This window comes from Podarcis tiliguerta (genome assembly GCF_965153285.1).
Source record: "Podarcis tiliguerta genome assembly, chromosome: 13".
Lineage (NCBI taxonomy): Eukaryota > Metazoa > Chordata > Lepidosauria > Squamata > Lacertidae > Podarcis > Podarcis tiliguerta.
In genome coordinates, this window is record NC_139546.1 from 23,941,099 (window position 1) to 23,962,631 (window position 21,533).

Genomic DNA, 21,533 nt, shown 5'->3' on the forward strand with positions numbered 1-21,533 from the left:
CATGACAGCTTCATTGCTGGCCGTTCATCCCCTCAGAAACTATGAGGCTATTCCCACTCATTTCAAATCAAAGCTGTCAGGTCAGATTGGAAGGGTGATAAGCCATAGCTGCTTCGGCAGAGCAAGCCAAGTGAAATGTGGATAGACTTCAAATAAGCAGGATGGTGAGGCATCCTGCCGTCTCTGCCATTTAGCTCCTACAGTGTTGGCAAAGGGCTTGGCTTGGACTCAAAGGTATTGTGTGGCAGGCAGTATTCCTGCCACTAGGCCCAAACCAACTTGAACCCCTGATCCCATACTTCACAAGTGCCCTGGAAAAATAGGGACATCCCATTTCTCCCCCCACCCCCCGAGCATGGCGGCCATTTTGGGTGCCGTGATATCGCATGATTTCGTGTTGAGATCTCGCACCGAAAAAGCGCTTGGGGGGGGGGGCTGCGATCTCACACGGGTCACGTGACTCGCAAAGGGAGCACAGACAGGAAGACGCATGCCCCGGTTTGGGGACGCAACATGTTGGAGGGTATGTGATGCTGGTGGCCAAGATGGTGGCAGTGGACAACATGAGGCTTGCCAAGGCCCCTTGCCCCTCCCAGTTTTTATTCCTGCTCCCTGCCCCCCCCCCCCAATTCCTAGCGGTGCTTAGCACAACAAAGTGCAAAAGAACTGGACTGGAAAAATAGGACACCATCCAAAGAGAGCAGGAAGATGGCCTGCTTTCTTCCCCAGCATGATGTTCAGCGTTGCGACAGGACCATGGCTCTTCCTGACAAGCTGGAAATCAAGCAGAAAAGTCTGCAAAGAGGTCAGCATAATCCAAGCACTGAGGAGGCAGTATAGAAGATCCCCGTGATTCAATTTGCATGTTACATGTTAATACTAGTGCAGTGACCTCTTTTTTATTTTTAAGGTGGAAATTTAGAACACAGAAGTACGGGGCAAGAGGAGTGGAAGAAGGGAGCTCCTTTCTGTACTTGCTGTTTCCCTGCCCAAGACACACACCCCCACACACACCAGGGGTACCCCCAATTCAAACATGCATTTTGAACCCTGCTGCCACAGTGAGCGGCAGGAGCAGTGGGGGAGTAGGTGTGGAAAGGGTTAAGCAGTGGTGGACCTTGGCACCTCAAATTTCAGTGGCGCCCTGTGCAGTGTGCCAAAATCCATCGCCCCCACCTCTTGCCTTCTATTGGATATCATAGTTGCAGTACCTGTTGCAGCGCCCCAGAAGCTCTGCACACAGTGCAACTGAAGCGGTTACATTCCCCTAGAGTTGCTTTGGAGTTAGGCATGACACTCCTCACCCCCATTTCTCTGTTCCTGGCCATTCCCACTCCCCACAAGGTCTGGTTCTTTCTTTTTAGAAACGGCTGCAAGGCTATGTGTTTGGCGCTAACAAAAAGGAGGACTTTGGTTGTGTACATATTCTGGTTTACTCTGGCTCCTGTGCACTCTCACTGCTAGTATTTGAAGGGGCATGCACATGATGTTAGTCACAACCCACATCTATCATGTAGTTCCTTGAGAAATACTGCTGTTTGATGTGCTTTCCCTCAAGCTAGATTCTATCCGATTCGAAAACATCTGCTGCGTTCATTTTGCAGTTATGATGAGGTGTGTACAATTTGAGGCAGCCATTGTGCATGTGCCGATAGCAGCTTTATTGAATAGGATTTGTGTAGGGCGTGTTTGCAAGCGTGGGAAAACAAATCACGTAATGCACGTTGGGTGAAGACATCCCTGCATTTTCTCTGTGTTTTAAGCCACTAATGTGTACGTAGCATTCATGTCAGTACTGTAAAAGGTAAAGGGGACCCCTGACCATTAGGTCCAGTCGCGACCGACTCTGGGGTTGCGGCGCTCATCTCGCTTTATTGGCCGAGGGAGCCGGCGTACAGCGTCCGGGTCATGTGGCCAGCATGACACTAAGGCGCTTCTGGCGAACCAGAGCAGCGCATGGAAACGCCGTTTACCTTCCCGCCGGAGCAGTACCTATTTATCTACTTAGATAAATGTACTGTAATGTGGAACAAATGCAGGCACTTTCCTAGCCTTGAAAATTGCCCCCAGGACAAAACTCTGCAAATCTCGACTTGGTCAACCTCACAAAAAGTCTCCTCACTAAAAAACAACAACAACAAAAAAACACAAAAAAACCTCCAGGAGGAATAGCCAAGATGACAAAATATCCTTTTTAGCACTGGTAGATAAAATCTCCCAAGACCATGGGCATCAGAGACATTAGCATCTTATCCTGGAAGGGTAACATGTCGTTCTGATTCATAACCATCACCCCATTTAACTGCAAAATTTGAGCTTCTGACACTATCATCACTGGGGTTCTTCCCTTTCTTCATCTCTGTTAAGAGACAACATTGGCCTCATCCACACACCCCTTTGTCGCATCATTTGTAGGCGCAGGTCCATGAGGTTTTTCTTTTGTCCCACCTCTTTCCCCGGGAAAACCCTCTGTTACTGCTGAATCGGAACAAACATCAATCTGCAGTAAACCTGATTGACATTTGTTCTGATTCAACAGTAAACTACAGATTTTCCCGGGGAAAGTGGTGGGACAAATGGAAAAACCTCTTGGATCTGTGTCTAGAAATTGCAGGAAAAATGTGAACCCACTGAGTATTTTTTGCAAACTTTTGCTTAAAGGAACTGAAGGCAACATGTCGAATCTCCAGCCCACGAATGAAAACAGGCTGATCTGTCTATCTCGAGGTGCCCGCCTGCAGCCCCACCCTCTTCCGGCTTACTTGAAGTGTTGTATCGCACTCCGAAGAAATACTCGGGACAGGGGCGGGCCACCATCTGCCCTGCTGCACTGCGAGGCCAACATGTCCCTATCAGATCCACCAAGGCATAGCACTGGGGACCTACAGGGAAGAAAGCAAAGAGGAATTAGCAAAATAATCACAATGACATCATAATTTATTTATTTTTACAAGCCCATCCAGAGGCCCAGTAGGCTAGAATTGTACTGCCAAAGAAGCGTAGCTGAGACAATTGCATGGATGCAGAATTTATCTAATGAGAAGAATTTGAAACAACCACCACCACATACCCTCTGACATTTCTCCAGTGAAAATAGGGACGTCCCGTTCCATACTCTGGGCAGCTTCCAACATATATAAAAAATAATTAAACATTAAACATTAAAAACCCCTATACAGGGCTGCCTTCAGATGTCTTCTAAAGGTTGTACACTTACTTATCTCCTTGGCTCAGGGGTCACATACTAGGGTTGCCATATTTCAAAGACTGGAAATCCAGACAGAAAAGTTGTCAAGCTTTTTTTGGCAAAGTTGTTGAGCTTTCATTGCCCGATTTCCCCGGACATTTCAGCGATTTCCGTCTGGACGTATGCTGACCCTACTGAGCAACATTGCTCTGATGAAAATAGGGATGTTCTAAGGAAAAGCGGGATATTCCGGGATCAAAACTGAAACCGGGCTGGCTTCTGTAAACCCAGTACTGTTATGTACTGAAGTTCTCACCCTGGGCCAGCAGGGGTATACTGTAGATAGTTATGCAAATGAAGGATCGAAAGTGACGTTCAGTGATTGGATAGTTTGTATGCAAATGAAGGATCGAAAGTGATGTTCAGTGATTGGCTAGTTACAGAAAATGGTTACTGTTGCATTCTAGTGGAGCTCTATGTAAGCAGGCTGACTGAGCTCCTCAGTTCAGTTCTGTTCCAGCTTACAAATAAAGAGCTGCTTTGGAAGAATCGCTGTGTCGTCTGATCTGTTCGCCCACAACTTAACAAGTACTGTCCCTGGAAAATACGCACGCTTGGAGGGTTTGTAATTCCTAGATGAAAGTGTCTCCTGCAGAGAAAGGTTTGAAGGATTTGAAGCAACCCTCAGCGGATGAGGTTTCATTTTGTTCTTGCTCAGGACGACTGCCATATTGGGGGTTAGGAAGAAAAGTTCCATCCATTGACTGGCAATCTTGGTTTGTTTGCCACTTGACTGGTGTGTGATTTGACTCCCTTGCTTGAATCATCTTGGGAGCAATTTGCTCTGCTGCCAGCACCATTTCTGAAGGGCAGTTGCTCTCTGCTTGCGGAACAGCACAGCCTGGCTGGCGCAACCTGGAGCAGGGAGGAGGGTAGTTTAATGTGGCCTACATGGCCTTTGGTCTCTTCCAGGATTCTATGAATTCCATTGGCTTTCCCACACAACTTCTGTGCCTTGCATGTTTTCCCCCTTGTTTGGTTTGACATCGGAAGGGGTTGGGTGGCAGCATGCAGCTTGTCACATTTGCAGAAAGCACCCGGGTCCTACTGTTTAATAAATGTCATTTCATGGTTCCTTCCCTCCCTCTGGAATGCTGAACCTAATTAGCCCGTGGTCTCTGTTATTAAGTGAGTCATTTCTGAATGCTTCTGGAATTAGCTCCTTCAAATTACTTAAGACCATGCTGAAAACAGCAGCCTCTCCTCTGGTGTGCCCTAGAACAGGCAGTTCTCCAAAGCAGCAAAAAATTTAAAATTAAATAAAATTATAAAATCCATCGCCAAGAACATTGCATCTCTGAACCTCATCCCACATGGAGCCATTCACCTGCTCTGAAAGTGGAGAGATTCAAAACTCTCTATAATTATCTCTATTTGGACCACCACATTTGTTTTGTTTTGCTGCCATGGTTTTTCTTATCCTCATAAGAAACATAATACTAGAGATAAGGAATCGGAAGAATAGTTCCCTAAAACCCTGTGCCTGATGGCAGCAAGGAGAGGGAGGTGAGGACCTCTGAGATGAAATTAATTTGGGGAAGTGTTCTAACACCTAGATTGTTTGCAAAGATACACGATATAAATCCCACTAATTCAAATTGTGTGTTTGTGTGTGATGCTGTTGAGTTTAGAAAACAGGATTTGAAGTACAGAGTTCAGCAACTTGATATTATTTCCTTAAGCTGCATCAACAAGATTGCATATTGAACATGATTTGATGCTGACTTGGGTGGGCCTGGGCCACTTAATGTTCACCCTGGACCCTACAGAGACTGAGCCATGCATAACTCAAAATGACCTGGACTCAGGAGTCCGTGCATTGGAGTAGTACTAAGGTACCAAGAACCCTAAGACCATCTCCCTGGACCAGCACAGAAAAAAAAGTGTCTTCAGAGCTTCCTTCTGCCAAGATATCCACAGATGAGAATTAACCCTCCAGGGGCCATGCTTTCTCCATCAGCCCCCCCTCCCCGGAATGTCTCCCTGCTGATATCCCCACATATTTATAGCATCTTTTCAGACCTCACCACACTGCTCCCAAAGGGACAGTAGTGAATATATTTGGAGCACACTCTTCAAAACCAGAATGCAACCCAGCTGTGCTGATCTCTAAAGAGGGGGGGACCAAGACCACCCTGTGTGCCTTCAGAACAGTGGTAGCCACACAATATATGTGGTGTAGGATAGCCCCTGGCTCGGGGGGGGGGGGACCAAAAACAGAAATATTTAGAAACTGTTGCATGCAATTTCATCACACAAAGTTGTCATACGACAATTTTGGTTTGGTTCATCGTAATTTTTCATCTCTTAGCAGAAGCTATGTAATTCTAGATATTGGTGTATACTTAAACAAATTGGGAGAGCCTTCCCTGCACCCTATGCACATGTTGGCCTCAGAAAGCTCGTGACCCATTTTGGAGCACTGGCGTAAATAATCTGTTTCCTGGCTCTTGCCTTCACTGTATTCTGTCCAAGGTCCTGATGCCCTTCCAGTGTGGTGTAGTGGTTAAGAGCGGTAGTCTCGTAATCTGGGGAACCGGGTTCGCGTCTCCGCTCCTCCACATGCAGCTGCTGGGTGACCTTGGGCCAGTCACACTTCTTTGAAGTCTCTCAGCCCCACTCACCTCACAGAGTGTTTGTTGTGGGGGAGGAAGGGAAAGGAGAATGTTAGCCGCTTTGAGACTCCTCAAAGGGAGTGAAAGGCGGGATATCAAATCCAAACTACTCTTCTTCTTCTTCTTCTTCTTCTTCTTCTTCTTCTTCTTCCTGCCATCCTACACACCTGACTTTCACCTTCTGCCCAACATTGTTGCCTTATTGCCTGCTGGCGGTTCCCTGGACCCACTGATCGACAGGACCTAAGATTCTTCCCACAACCCTCTCCTTTGCACCACTGAGCAATGGCTCTTTCGCACAGATCCCTGTATGGATGGAACACTGGGCTCAAGCAGGAGGCTGGCCAGAGTTTCTGTTCATTGGCTTCTATGTGTGTCCTATCTTCACAGCTCACATATTCTGATGATTATTTTTTGGGATACGCCTCAATACATCTTGCCTTTCCCCTTCCTCCTTTATGGAAATAGCAGCTTTAGGGACAGATTTAAATGGGGGAAACAGCACAGGGGTACACTATTCATCTTCTCCCCCAGCAATGCAACCCTGCTCTTAAGCAAAGGAAACGATGTTGAGAAATATTTGGAGAATAGCCAACTAATGACTATTGCATTATATTCATAAGAAAAATCTCTGCATAGGGTGAAAAGACCATACTTGCCTATTAACCCTGTGCTTTATCCTCAAGGTATAACTTACGCACCACTAGATGGTCTTGACCTAAACAGAGACATCCTTGCTTCTACCTTTTTCTTTTTTGCAGTTCTGTGGATAAGACTAATTAGTCAAGCTGTCCTGTATGGAATTTGATATTCAATCAAAGTGTTGAAATTAACCTTTTGGTACCTCCCAGATGACCTCTTCATAATATTACAGAGCCTTGGAAAACCCATGATGTATTTCTTTGGAAGACCAGCTAGGTCACTGCAACAGGGGCAAAAAGAGGATAGAGTTTGATAATGATTTGATGGATTCACTTATAAGAGATATGCGACTGTGTGTTGTTCAAGTACAGCCTGTACGTAGGCAGGATCAAATTCAGAAGCGGTTTATCCAGTTTCCATTCATGTTCTTGATTCATTATCTGTGCCCAAAATTGGTAACAGAAGGCTGGCACAGCTATTTCTGAGCCTTCCTTCTTCTAACCGTCGAAATGGCGTATGCATAAGGAGCCAACTGGCAGAAGGTGATCTTTTTCTTTTGGCATTGGATTTACCACTCCATTCACCCGAGTCAGAATGCACAGATCCCTGTATGGATGACTGTATGGATGTAACACACCACTTGAGCAGATATTAAAGAGAGACGGGTGCAAGCATGCAAGTACAGTGACTACTTGAAACCGTTTCATACCAGATGAGTTCAGCTGTCTCAGTACTGCCTACTTTTTTAAATCAGGGAGTGGGTGCTCCCAGTCTTGCCTCTTGAGATCCATTTTTAAGTGGGAAATGCCAGGGGCTGAGATTTAGAATTTCTACGTGCAACATGAGCTCTGCTTCTGAGCTACGGCCACTCTGCCTATAGATAAACATAACCTGAATTGGAAGGGGGTGGAATAGATGACTCTTGGGATCCCTTCCAACTCTACAACTCTATGATTCTATAGCCCATGACAACCCGCAGCCTAATATGCTTTGCACCAGCCAGATCAGCTGCTGCTGGGATTCCAATCTCTTTGTGCACAACCTAAGTAAAAAAACTAGCTTCAGTTCTCACCATAATAGGTAGATGTGAGGCACACTCAAGATATTTGGAGCAGCCCAATGCACATAGTCCTTCGTTAGGCAGCAAGCCACACACACACACACACACACACACACACACAATAAATATGGAAAGCCACTTTTCGTAACACAGCAACGCAACTCCCAGAATATATTCAAATACACAGCTGGATTATTGGATGTTGAAAATCTAATCATTATTCATTTCAGATCCCATGCATACTTCAGCTGTTCTGCTGCCGTGCTCTTCAATTTTAGGAAACTTTCAAAATTAACTGGTTTCCAGTCCAAAACACCTTTGTTTGGAAGAGAATAATTATCGTGTGATAGCAGGCTTGCTTCTTAATTATCATGCTACAAAACTGCTTCCTTGGAAAATTTCTATGTAGCTACGTAGCTTCCGAGGCTCAGTGGCCAGGACACACACTTAGCATTCAATACCTGGGTCTTTCTGAAGCACTTGCAACACTCTCAAGAATCATATATGCAACACTCTAAAAGAATCCTGCTTCTACACCAACCTGAGGGTGCAGGAAGCTACTGATGCCTGCTTTAACCAAGTCAGCACTAGGGGAAAAGTTCTCTTTCCACCAGCTGCTCCTACTTAAAAGAGCATGTTGCAAGCAATATGCCGTCTTGGTGGCTGGAGACAGATTCGTTACAGGGCTTCCTTCCGCAACTAATTGCCCACTTAATCAACTTTGATTGTCCTTGTCATCTGACAGGCTTCCCTGTGCCCAAGAGCAGAGGACATCCCTCCACACCTTGCATGAGAGAAATCCATAGCAATTACAAGATGTAAATGAAAGGGAGCAGCAGAAACATGTAGCTTTGGCTTTTACCTAGACTAAGTGTAGGTGGGTTCCCACAAGACAAGACACAGTGATAACAGCAAAAACCTTTATTGAACTAACAGAACTGGACAACAGGTGCAAAGCAACTCCTTATATACATTTCTGAAAGCCTGGGCCACTCCCACTCCCAATCTGATTGGCTGTCTAAACTTCCAAGCTGCGAATCGTGACTCAGAGTTGACATATGTTCCGATTCTGCAGTAAACCGCAGGTTTTCCTAGGGAAACAGGTGGGACGAAAGGAAAAAGACTCTCATGGGCCTAGAAATCATGGGGCAGAACCCCATTTGGGTAACAACTCTTAGCCTTGAACTTTTACTGCAATCATCACCTTCAATGACAAATGGCTGCTGGGAGGAGTGTGTGTGCAATTTTGGGTGGGCAGTTGGCACAGGTTCAGAGACAAGGAGCATGCTCCAGATAGGTGTGCTTTTCCTTCCAAGCAAATGTGACATGCTGAAGCACACTTAAGAAACAAACAAACATGAGTAATGTCATGTTTCTCGTGGCCTGTCATACACATCCTGCCCAGCTCGTCACAGATGCCCACGACTTTTCTGTATTTCACACCATAAAAGGAAAAAAAGGACAGAGGTAAAATGCTTTGTGGCTAAAGGATGAAATAAAGCTTGCATGAAATCATTTTAACTTCGTTGTACTTAGAGTTCCATTAAGCAGATTGTATGGGTGTATCATTTATATTTTACTTGGAACCGGCTCTGTGGTTTTTAAGTTAAGTCCCTGCTGCGTTTATTTCGTTACTGGCCATTGTGGCAGGGAGGGAAAGAACCTGTGCCTTTTGAAAGCTTTTGAGTGCCTGCCTCTGTCAAAATTGGATTCTGATCCTGCTGGAAGAAAGCTAGACGATAAGGAATAAAAATAACCATTAACCACAGCTCTGGGCCCTGATGTATTTTTAAAAAACTTATTCATAGCCATTTCTCTAGCACTTTTCTTTGTAAAAAGTGTTTCCGAACTCTAATTTCATTTATATATCCATACCACCACCTTCTGTGGTAGACAAAGAATTCTCTGTGTGTCCAGGCAAGCACTACCTGTCTCAAGTATAACTTAGGCTGCAAACTTTGGCAACTTTATTTGGGGATAAGCCCCATTAAAGCACAGTGAAACTTAGTAGTCGTGCCATTAGGGCAGAACTTTAGGGCAGCTGGACAGTAGAGTTGGCTTAGCATACAGTGGTACCCTGGTCCTCAAACTTAATCCGTTCCGGAAGTCCATTCTAAAACCAAAGCATTCCAAAAGCAAGGTGCACTTTCCCACAGAAAGTAATGCAAAATGGATTAATCCGTTCCAGACTTTTAAAAACAACCCCTAATACAGCAATTTAACATGAATTTTACTATCTAACAAGAACATAGATCCATAAAATGAAAGCAATAAACAATGTATTGCAGTCACACAATGCATCAGTAGCTGAACTGGGTTCCACACAGTCACAAAAACGAAAAGAGCCACAAAAACACAAAATAAATAGCAAAAATAGACAGACCTCAGCATAATACTCAAAACGGAAGTGTGGCACTCAAAATGAAAGTGTGTCATTCAAATCAGAAGCGTGACACTCAAAATGGAGCACATTCAGCTTCTGGAAAAAGTTCGCAAACTGGAACACTTACTTCTGGGTTTGCAGTGTTTGGGATCCAAGTTGTTTGAGTACCAAGGCATTTTGAGACCCAAGGTACCACTGTATTTTGAAATAAGTGAAACAATGCACATTTACCATCTAAAGACACACACACACACCCCGTCGCCACAAAAATTAAGTCCACAAAGTCCAGAGTGATAAAAATTAACTAATTGCACCACTGGATCCTTGGGAACCACAACAGCTTTTGCAGAGCAAGCCTATGCATGTTTACTCCGAATCAAGCCCCACTGAGTTTGCTGGGGCTTGCTCTCAGCTAAGCGTGACATTGTTTGCAGCCTCAGCAGTTTAATTGATTTCCAGCGGCACACCCATGTAGCTTGTTGGTAGGGCTGGACGAGAGAACTGTTGTTTGATTTTAATGAGAAACTACCTTATTTGCAGGGACGCGGGTGGCGCTATGGGTTAAACCACAGAGCCTAGGACTTGCCGATCAGAAGGTCGGCGGTTCGAATCCCCGCGACGGGGTGCGCTCCTGTTGCTCAGGCCCTGCTCCTGCCAACCTAGCACTTCGAAAGCACGTCAAAGTGCAAGTAGATAAATAGGTACCACTCCGGCAGGAAGGTAAACGGTTAGGGTTCGCCAGAAGCGGCTTAGTCATGCTTGCCACATGACCCGGAAGCTGTACGCCGGTTCCCTTGGCCAATAAAGCGAGATGAGCGCCACAACCCCAGAGTCGCTCACGACTGCACCTAATGGTCAGGGATCCCTTTACCTTTTTACCTTATTTGCATGAATATGAGAATTAAAACCCATCTATCCTTTGAAATTTCCATTTCTCCAAATTTTGCAAGGCAGTTCTCCAGCCAAACAGAAAGTACAACATGAATAATATTAGGGGGAAAGATGCACATGGGAGTGAAAATTACATGCAAAGCGCATTGTATTAGGTGAAACTTTGTGAAAAAACGTCAAAGTCGCATTAAAAAGGCTGCATATTGGAAGAAACACGCAGTAAAATACAGACAAGTTTTCAGGAGGATTGTTTAAAAATAAACAAATCATAACATACTGCAGAGATGTGGAGAACCGAATTTAAGAGTGGAATGATGAAAAACATGGGGAACTGAAATTGAAGAGTTTCTTGCATCCTTGCCTGTCAGTCACACTGTTTGGCAATTTAAGACCACAGGAGAATGACTCCATATTCAAAATTTCCCAAGCGCAATGAAAGAGGAAATAATATCAAAGAAATGCAGTTCTCTGAGTGCGGATCCTTATGTAGTCAGAATGGCACTATCCATGCACAAGAAAGAGGCTGGCAGCCAGTGGGCTTGGAAGAACCCCAAGATTTGCAGAAGTACAAAAAATTATTTAGAATCCTTCCGAAAGTGTTTGCGTGTGGGGATAAAAACAGCCCAGCCCAGGGAAGTAAGTATGCTTCACTGGCCACAGAGTGCTGGCAGCAAGGGAGGGGGATGGAAAAACAGCAGGCAGGAGGAATGTAATGGAGTATCCTGGAACAGGACATGATAGGATGGACCCTTGAACAGGAGCATTCCACACTGCAACATTTCATTGCATGCCCCCACTCCCACCCCCCATAGTGGGTCCTAGCTTTTGCTTATAAAATACCAAGTCACCTCACACTTAAGACTGTCCCCTTCTGGGCCCTCTCCAAAGGCGTACTGATTAATATCAATCACAGTTTGCAAATGGGATCAATTAACAGATAGAGTTATTCATTAAAAGTCTGAGAATTAAATATTTATTTATTTATTTATTTAAGGTAAAGGACCCCTGGACAGTTAAATCCAGTCAAAGGGGACTATGGGGTTGCGACGCTCATCTCGCTTTCAGGCTGAGGGAGCCGGCGTTTGTCCACAGACAGCTTTCCGGGTCATGTGGCCAGCATGACTAAACCGCTTATGACGCAACGGAACACCGTGACGGAAGTCAGATCGCGCCCTCCCTGCTTCAAAGTCTCTTGAAGATATGCTTTTTGCTCAGGCTTTCCTGGATTGTTAAAGGTGGAGACTGCCCTTTTGTATTTTAAGAGGCTATATTTTATTTTTGTATTTCATGGCATGTTTTCAGTGTTGTTATGATATGCTTCGGTTTGCTCTACACCACTTAGAGATGTTTTTATAGTAAGCAACCTAGAAATAATATTACAGGCCCCATACCCCCTTTCCCCCTGGAACCCACAGCCATGCCATAAAGAGAATTAAAAAATGCAGGCAGATGCATTCTTCCACTCAATATAGACTGCTGTGTTGATCCTATATATCATTATGGGTATACAGATTAATAAATATGGTATATAAATGAACAGCAAAAATTATTTTTTAACTTTTAAAAAAGCCGTTTTAATTATAATGTTTTGCTTTACCATATATTTAAATTAAGGATGTTTTAGTGCCCCAATGGACTTGTTATTGGGTATTTTAGTTATGTATTGATTTCATAGTTGCAAACACCTTAGAAGCCAATCTGGCATATTAGTGGTACATAAATTAATATATAAGAAAATAATAATAATTACAAACAGACGCATGAGCAGCAATACATAGCACAATACCCAGTTCATTAGGATCAGCATGAAGGTAATTATATAGCTTCCTGGGAGTATAGTTTTGCTTTGTTTTTAATTCGTTTTTATTAAGGATTTTCTTCTGTTACAAAACAAACAAACAATGAAATGTACATACCCTGGGAAAATTGTTGGATGTAATTGTATAGTTTTCTGGGAGTACGCTGCAACGTACTCAGTGGTGCTTGCTTCTGACAGCACAGATTCACCTTGTAAAACACAGTGATTTTAAGGCAGCTGAAATGCGACATTTAGCTTTTAATTAGACACGCAAACAGTTTTGTAAAGAAGGGTTATCATTAAAACTCTGTGCCTGAAGTAGGGATTCCATCAAAGGAAAGGAAAGAAGTGCCTAGCCTCTGCTTGGCTGTTTCCCTCATTCTCTATGCTAATCTGTCATAAATAATAGTAAAAGTGGAAAGCTTCATGGTCAAATTATTCCCTCATCAAACCACTTGCCCTGGCCCTCTGGAAGATAATGCTATCACTCCTGTTCTAAAAAAAATTTCAAGAGCTGCACTCCTTTATTTTCCCTCCATTGATGTTATGGAGCACTTCCACGATCAATTTAACTCAGTGGTGCCACCAGAGCAGGACTGGGACTCAGCAGAATGAGCAGGAAGGCCCCTAAACACAGCAGGGTTGGCATACCTGATTATGAAGTTAGTGGAATAAAACACACAATCATCTAATGGGGGGGGGGGTGCTCCTGTGAAATAATTTAAGACTGGAAAAACCGGTGTCACCATTAAGTCCAGAGTCTAAAATTACGTAACAGCACCACTGATTTAACTTAGGACCCCCAGGGCTGAACATCTTGCTAATAGTTCCCACCAGCACCACCACTCTGCCATGTGACGGACAGTTTGATTATGGGTTGGCTCGCTTGTGCATCTTCCCATCTGCTTGCCGCTTTCTTTGCTGTATCAATCTTGGCAGGCGTGTAGCAAGCGGCAAGCAAACAGTGCATCACCCAGACACTCTCTGGGATATTAATGGACGAGGAGCCCAAGAAGCCACTGGCACTACAGGTTTGGGCATGACAAATGGCAGGGGAAAGCAGCGGCCATCCATCACGCCTGGCACCCAAGGGCACGCGGCAGCTACCAAAGCAAAAGGAAAGAGGTCCTTTAGGGTGGAAAACAAATGAGAAACAACAAGCCAGGTTCCTTTCCCAGCCAAAGAGGGGAGGGAAGCATTTCGTCACATCTTTACTGGACAGATGACTCTAGTTTAGAAGCTCTGGAGCTTTCTGGGAAGCTGCATCCTTTGACTGTGAGCATCCTCAGTCTAGATGGTTTTCTGCTACTGGGAAGATTTTCTGTGCACGCTAAGAGGCATTCCTCTTGAGTCTGCCTGGCTGAAAATGTGCGGGAAATAAATTCACAGCTCTGAGACCTCCAGTTGCTGTGGAACTGTGCATTCCACCCTAAGATTCTTCAGCGGAAAGCCAAGATATAAATTAGGTAGAGAGGTTGGCAGCAGTGGCGTGCGCTGAACTTTTCCGTAGGGCCAGAAGCGCCAGCTTGCGAGGGAGATTGGGGAGGGGGCGCATGACATCTTGACGTCCTGGCATCATGCATGTGGGCATCACACCTCCATCTCTTAGCCAGACAGAAGCTTCTTGGGCTTTCGGAAGGAGGTGCCAGGGTTCTGATAGAAGATGGATTGTAGGGAAGCAAGATATCGGAGGGTGGAGAGCCCTAGCTACCCTCATGCACACCTCCTTTTTGATGCTAAAATTTGATCCAACAGTGTACATCAACAGAGGTGAGTGGTGCAAGGGCACCCTCCATGCGGCTGTGACTCCCTCCATCATCGATCCAAATCTTGATATCCTATCAATGAGCAGACATACCTCTCCGAACACATTCTTTAATACTAATCTAATATAATGTGTTCAGTGTCTGAAGAGTTTGCAAGCCGCGTTTAAAAAGTGTTGCCTTTTCTCAAACAGATATATTTCTCCTTTTTCTGGGTATTCATTGGTCGGTGGGTATATACAAATGGGTTGATACATGAATTCGGATAAGATGAATCTATTGTGTGGGGTAAATAAGGAAAAGTGTGAAGGAGAACACGAATCAAGTCACAAAAGGAAAAAGTAATGAATAGATGACATGATGTTCTGCACCAGTTTAAGACCCAGCAGTATTATGGGTTTCAAAAAGTGTCATATTTTGCTTTTCATGTTAAAGAGGGGTTAAAAACAACAACGAAAGATGGCATCCAGTGGGTTTTTTTTTGGGGGGGGGGTGATAATAGAGCAAGTAGATGCTTAGGAAACTGGATTTATGCTCATTTTTTTACTTGTGCACCTGCAGAATCACAATTTACCCACAGCCCTGGTTAATAATAATAATAATAATAATAATAATAATAATAATAATAATTTATTTATACCCCGCCCTCCCTGGCCAAAACACAAAATCAAACAATTGATTAAAACACAGTTCAAAATCACAGTAAAACCAAAATAAAATTAACTGGCCAACCCACGAATCACAGCCATGAAGGTAGTAATATTAAATATTCTCCAGGCCCGGTCACCCATGCTGGTCCCATATGGGCCGATAGAAAGGGCCAAGGGGGCCACTTACATACAGGGTTTCATTTATGGCATGCCTTGTAAATAAAGTCAGAAAAGTTACTAGCCAACCATTTGTTACTAACGCTTCCGCTTCCACACGACAGTGCTAATGATGTTTGTCTATGTGGAGAGGTTGCTGACCATTGGCAGGCCAGAGGTAAATTATGTCTGGAGAAATGGGGGCAGGGAAAGGGTGACCTTATGGTTCTCCCTGCAGCCTCTTTCAAACGGGACTGACTCACCTGCTGAAAATGCCAATACTTAATTTCAGGCAGCAGTTTTGCAAAGCCCTGTAAATGAGCAGCTTGGCAGAGACATCTATCATCCGCAATCCGCAAGGCCCATCCATCAACCCCAAAAACAAGCCCACGAATCCTCGGCCAGTGGCAGCGTTTGGCCAGGTGTTTTGCAAGCACACATCCTCCTCTCCCTCTGTCTCTCCTCCCCAGCACTGGTCTTTCTACAGAACTGGCCTAAGGAGGCTGCATACCTGCAATGCCCCTGGTTGGTCTTCAGCTCAGTTTTGCTCACAGCAGACTCATAAGAATTAGGAGGACTAAGTTAGGTCCATTCGCTTCATTGAGTTTATTCTGAGAAAAATGTTGTTGGCTGCCACTATCCGGAGTTTTATCCTCCCTCACCCTCCCTGCCCAACCCACATCCTCATAGATAAGTGAGTAAAATGGATCTGAAACCAAAGGAGGAAAAGCAAGAAAATGTTTGTGCATATTTTGATGCATGTGTTGGAACCTGTATCCACAGAGGGCCTGGGAATCCTAGGATAGACTGTAGCTTGGTGTTAGGAAGAAGAAGAGGAAGAGGAAGAGGAAGAGGAAGAAGAAGAAGAAGAAGAAGAGTTTGCTAACATTCTCCTTTCCCTTCCTCCCCCACAACAAACACTCTGTGAGGTGAGTGGGGCTGAGAGACTTCAGAGAAGTGTGACTAGCCCAAGGTCACCCAGCAGCTGCATGTGGAGGAGCGGAGACGCGAACCCGGTTCACCAGATTACGAGTCTACTGCTCTTAACCACTGCACCACACTGGCTTTGCATGCAGAAGGTCTCAGCTTCAATCCACTGGTGTGCCCAGGTAGAGAGGGGGAAAGTGCCAGCCAGAAACCCTGGAGACAGCCAGTGCAGGTAACATTGAGCTAAAGGGATGCATGGTCTAACTCATTCTAAGCTAGCTTCCTGTGTTAGTTAGTTATTCAATTTACAGTGTCAGCAGGAGGCCCCATTAGCTAAAGTGGTGCTTCAGGTTAAGAACAGTTTCAGGTTAAGAACGGACCTCTGGAACGAATTAAGTACTTAACCCGAGGTACCACTGTATATATCACTTTTATCTCCCAAGGATCTCAAAGTGGTGTATGTGGTTCTCTTCCTCTCCATTTCATCCTCAGAGCAACCCTGTGAGGTAGGTTAGGGTTAGAGATGGTGGGCTGGCCAAAGGTCAACCAGCGAATTTCATGGCCAAGTAGGGATTCAAACCCTGGGACTCCCAGGTCCAAGCCCAGCGCTCTAACCATTACACCACACTGGCTCTGGCATTCTTCAGATTCTGAAAAATGACCCTTGGCTACAATGCTGGCTCCAAAAATCTGGGGATCCTTAGGCAATACGCATTCAGTGGGGGCCCCCTCAACCTGTATTAGGTGATGCTTGAAAACTGTGGGTTTTAATACTGCCTTTGGGTGGAGAAAATTTGACTCACCTGCTCCATTTCCTTCCCTACCCAGTTGCCTTTGCCCCTCTGCATACCAGGACAGAGAACCATTGAAGCAGAAGCAATAGGGTAACCAGTAATGCGTCGCCAAAGAAGAAGGTCTTTTATCACCCCCCTCCCATAATGGTGGGGGGAGGGGGAAAAGAGGCCACCAATTTGCATTTAATTTGCACATGAGAATTCATATGCGTAGATGGGAGATTTAGAAATAATTGCTATAATTTCAGTAGAAATGCAATACATCTCACCGTAACGGTGAAGACACTGGGCGACTTGGTTGCAGGCACCAGCTGCTGCCAGGTTCTGATGGGCAACTTCAAGGCTCCTGCTTTCCCTTTTTCTAGTTCCTTATCTTCAAACTGACTGGATAGTCCTCAAACAGAGGGCACCATCAAACATTTATTCTACCTGTGATGGATTTCCACACGAGGCCTCCAGGAGGAAAGGAGAGAGCGCTGAGCCACAGCTGCAAATCCGATAAAAGGCCAGTTATAACGGAGGGTGTCTGGGACGCGGGTGGCGCTGTGGGTTAAACCACAGAGCCTAGGGCTTGCCGATCAGAAGGTCGGCGGTTCGAATCCCCGCAACGGGGTGAGTTCCCGTTCCTCAGTCCCTGCTCCTGCCAACCTAGCAGTTCGAAAGCACGTCAAAGTGCAAGTAGATAAATAGGTACCGCTCTGGCGGGAAGGTAAACGGCGTTTCTGTGCGCTGCTCTGGTTAGCCAGAAGCGGCTTAGTCATGCTGGCCACATGACGCGGAAGCTGTACGCCAGCTCCCTCGGCCAATAAAGCGAGATGAGCGCTGCAACCCCAGAGTTGGTGACGACTGGACCTAATGGTCAGGGGTCCCTTTACCCTTTAACGGAGGGTGTCAGGTGCTTATCAAAGGAGCCCTGACAGATGTATAAGGCCCTGGGGAGGAGCAACTAGCCAAACAGGTCTCGCTTTCTGTCTCCTGCCTAGCCTAGAACACTCTCCATTCCCTTTACACTTAACCCATGACCCAAATCAGAAACTCTTCATGCGAGCGTGCTTTATAAAATTACTCAGTATGATTTAATGACTTGGCAGATGCAATCCACACGAAGGAGTAGCTGCGGCAAAGCGTGCTCCTTAATTAGGCAGGAAATTAACTTGCAAGTTAATTAATATGAATTTAATGAATGCCATTTACACCGGGCATTTCTGGTTTGGGTGGAGGAGACTCTTGACTAGTATGATTCTAAGCCCAGTGTTGTCAAACAGAAGCTGGAGAAGGGAGTTTATCCATACTGTGTCCTCCGGGTCTCCTACCCCACTCCAAACAAATCACTGAACTATCCTCAGGGCTAGGAAGCATAACAATGGCTCCTGCCTCACTCATGAGTCAATATCAGCCTCATTCCCCGTTCTTTAGGTGATTAGAACCTAATCAGGACTGGGATGCAGGGGCGGAAGAAGGGGTGTGTGGAAGGGGGTGTCGCCCTAGGTGTCACCACTGAGGGGGCTGACAAAATGCTGGGCAGCACTCACTGTGGGGCCTGCAGTGCACCCGAGCCACGCATCTCACAAATGGTCTGCCTGCTGCCTCCCCCCCCCCCCCCGCAGCTGTAGGGCGGCTGAATGGGAGGAGGCAGGCAGACACCTCGGAGGCCCCGCGGAGCGTCCTGCCCTGGCTCGCCCCGCCTTGCGGGCCACTGGCCTTGGCCCCGGGAGCAGGGCACGTGCGCCACCCTAGGCACCCGATTGGCTTGCTCCGCCGCTGCCGGGATGAACCTTTTTCAAGGAACCTATAGTTGGAAAAGTTTCAGGAAAGGAGCATTTGAGGATTGAAATAATGTTTGTTTATAGAAAGTGGCTTTGTTGGCTTTCATATTGGATCAAACTGCAGGAGGCAGTGGAAGACAGGAGTGCCTGGCATGCTCTCGTCCATGGGGCCTTGAAGAGTTGGACACGACGAAACAACTAAACAACAACAGAGTGAATATTGTTTCTTTTACAGCGAACAGATGAAGAATTGGAACTTCTTTATTTTCTGAATCTTATTTTTCTATCTTTCTCTCTTAACCTCTTTCTTTCTCTCTCTCTCTCTCTCTCTCTCTCTCCCATTTTTGTGTTTTTATTGTATCTAGATAAAAGTCTTGGTTTGGGTTTTTTAAAAAAATAAAAAGGGAAAAAATATTAAGTTTTGTATTTTTCTCCATAAACCTTAAGAAAATATTTTTTAAAAAATAAATGAAGGGGACAACCAAAGTGATCATGGGGTGGAGCGACTCCTTTTTGGAGAAGGTTTGCAGTGTTTGGGACTTTTTAGTTTACAGAGAAGGCAGGGAAGAAGTGACATGATAGAAATTTGTAAAATTTACGCGTGGAATGGAGCAAGTAGACAGAGAAGATATTTTTCTCTCTGTCCCGTAACACCAGAAATCATGGACATCCAATGAAGCTGAATGTTGGAATATGCAGCTTATTATGTATTCAGTGGCCTGTGTTTGCCTGAGCTTGAGTCTGGAATCGGAGCCCCTGTGTTCTGATTTGATACATGATATCCAATCCCAGAACATTTCAAGACTTGGGCCTCCACCATTGGCCCTTAAACACTAAGTTATGATTCGCAGCTTGGACGCGTAGACAGCCAATCGCGTTGGGAGTGGGAGTGGCCCAGGCCTTCAGAAATGTATATAAGCAGTTGCTTTGCCCCGGTTGTCCAGTTCTGTTAGTTCAGTAAAAGTTCTTGCTGTTATCACTGTGTCTTGCCTTGTGGGAACCCACCTACACTTCACAGCTGCCCCAACCTTAGCGTTATCACCACCGCACTGTAGCCAACTCAGCTATCTGGGCTTTAGATGGCCCCCAACTTAGACGGCTTTAAAAAACATTGGACATATTTGTGGAGGAGTCTAACAATGGCTACTAGCCATGATGGCTGTGCTCTGACTCCACAGCTGCAGGCAATAATGCTTCCAAATACCAGTTGCTGGAGATCACAGGATGGAAGATTGCTGTGATTCAGGTCCTGCTTGAGGGCTTCCCCTACTTCATCCATGAAAGGGCTTCCCCCTCTCCATCCATGAAAGCAGGAGGCATCATCAAAGCTCAAGAACACAGTCCAGCCAGGCAAAAAGGGGGAAGCGGGGGGGGGGGGGGCTGGAGAGTTCCAGGGGCTGCATAGAGAGGCGTGGGCTGGATCTATACTGACCTGTTTAACGTTATTAGAACAGTATTGGATATATCGTTCTAAAACATCACAGGGCATACTTGGGGGGGGGGAGTGTTTGTTATCTCTGTCAGAATGCTGTTTCCCTACTGCTAGTTGCTGGTTTCTCTGCAGCAAAGGTGTCACATTTTAGTAATGCATAATGAACATTAAAAGTAGAATGTCATGCGGCCATATGGTTATCAAAACCATTCCTTAACCCTTCCTTAACATTAAAAACATAGCATGGTTATCAATTTACCCCACTTACAATGGGGTGGAAGGTTCACAGGCTATGAAGGACTTGCTCATAAATGTATTGACAGCTGCACATATTATTGTAGCTAGGAAGTGGCAGGGGCAAGCAGAATGGTATAAAGAGGTGTAGGGTATAGCAATTGATAATAAATTAACATATGCCATTAAGGTAAGACGAGGAATATGCAGGAGAAATTATTTTGAGGAGATATGGAGGGTGTTTGTAGAATTTGTACCGTTAAAACGGAAAGGGGTCAATCCATCGCAAGAGGTGTTGAAATTTTGGGAGGTTGGATAGTTACAAGGGAAGGGTCTCAGTGGTGGGGTGCACGTTTTTATTCTTATTTATTTATAATTATTACTTTGTCAAAATAAAATTAAAAATTAAAGAAGAAGAAGAAAAAGAAGAAATTAAAAACCATGAGTGTAGATCTGTCCCTGGAGTGTCACTCATGGCCTCCAGGCCTGAAATTCCCTACCCTTGGTCTTAAAGAGTCAGGTTATCCACTGCCAACCATTTACTGAAGCCAGGCCACTGGGCACAAACCTTAGTCTCAAAACACAGAGATCAACCTTGTAGTCTCCAAACCTTGGTGAGTGCTTGCATTTCCCCTGTCCACAAAGCAGGATAGTGTAATGGTTTTCCGGAGACAAGAGCCAAATAGCAGGAGCCCACTTACCAGTGATGTTGGTGTCCAGAGAAAGGTTCTCACAGTGTTCATCCTGGATGGAAGCTGCGGCAAGGTTGATCCAGAAGAGAATAACCTGTGTGAGAAGGAGAGGCTAATGCCGTGAGGCTGCAGGGGAGGAAATGGTCTCCATTCCCTTCTATTCTTTGTCCTATTCCCTCTCTCCATTGATAGGTTTGGGGCAAGGTCCTCCAGAGGAGAGGCAGTCTGCTTTGCCAGATGTATTCTATTGAGGGGTTCTGTAGGTTGTTAATTGACTTATTAGTATGCTCAAATCTTTGATGTGCCTTAAATGAATTGCTAACTGGAATTGTCATGTTGTAGCGGTATTAAAAATGTTATTATGGATTATGACTTTTCTGCTATTTTCTGTGAACTGCTCTGGGTGCAGTAGATTGGAACCAGAGTAAGGCTGCAATTCCTATACCAACTTACCTGTGAGCAAGTCCCATAGAAGTCAGTGGA

The 21,533-nt window shown here is 45.2% G+C and overlaps 1 protein-coding gene across 4 annotated transcripts in view; it reads right to left on the minus strand.

Moving 5' to 3' along the window:
- Nucleotides 1–21,533, minus strand: part of LOC310661974 (corticotropin-releasing factor receptor 1) — a 64,923-nt gene that overhangs the window by 21,027 nt on the left and 22,363 nt on the right. The window contains exons 2-3 of one of the 4 annotated variants that reach the window (XM_083408733.1): nucleotides 21,060–21,144; nucleotides 2,763–2,882 (exon numbers count right to left, since the gene is read on the minus strand). In XM_083408733.1, the coding sequence (XP_083264859.1) occupies nucleotides 2,763–2,882; nucleotides 21,060–21,144 (205 nt within the window). The other 3 variants (XM_083408735.1, XM_083408738.1, XM_083408736.1) reach the window with 3 other exon arrangements.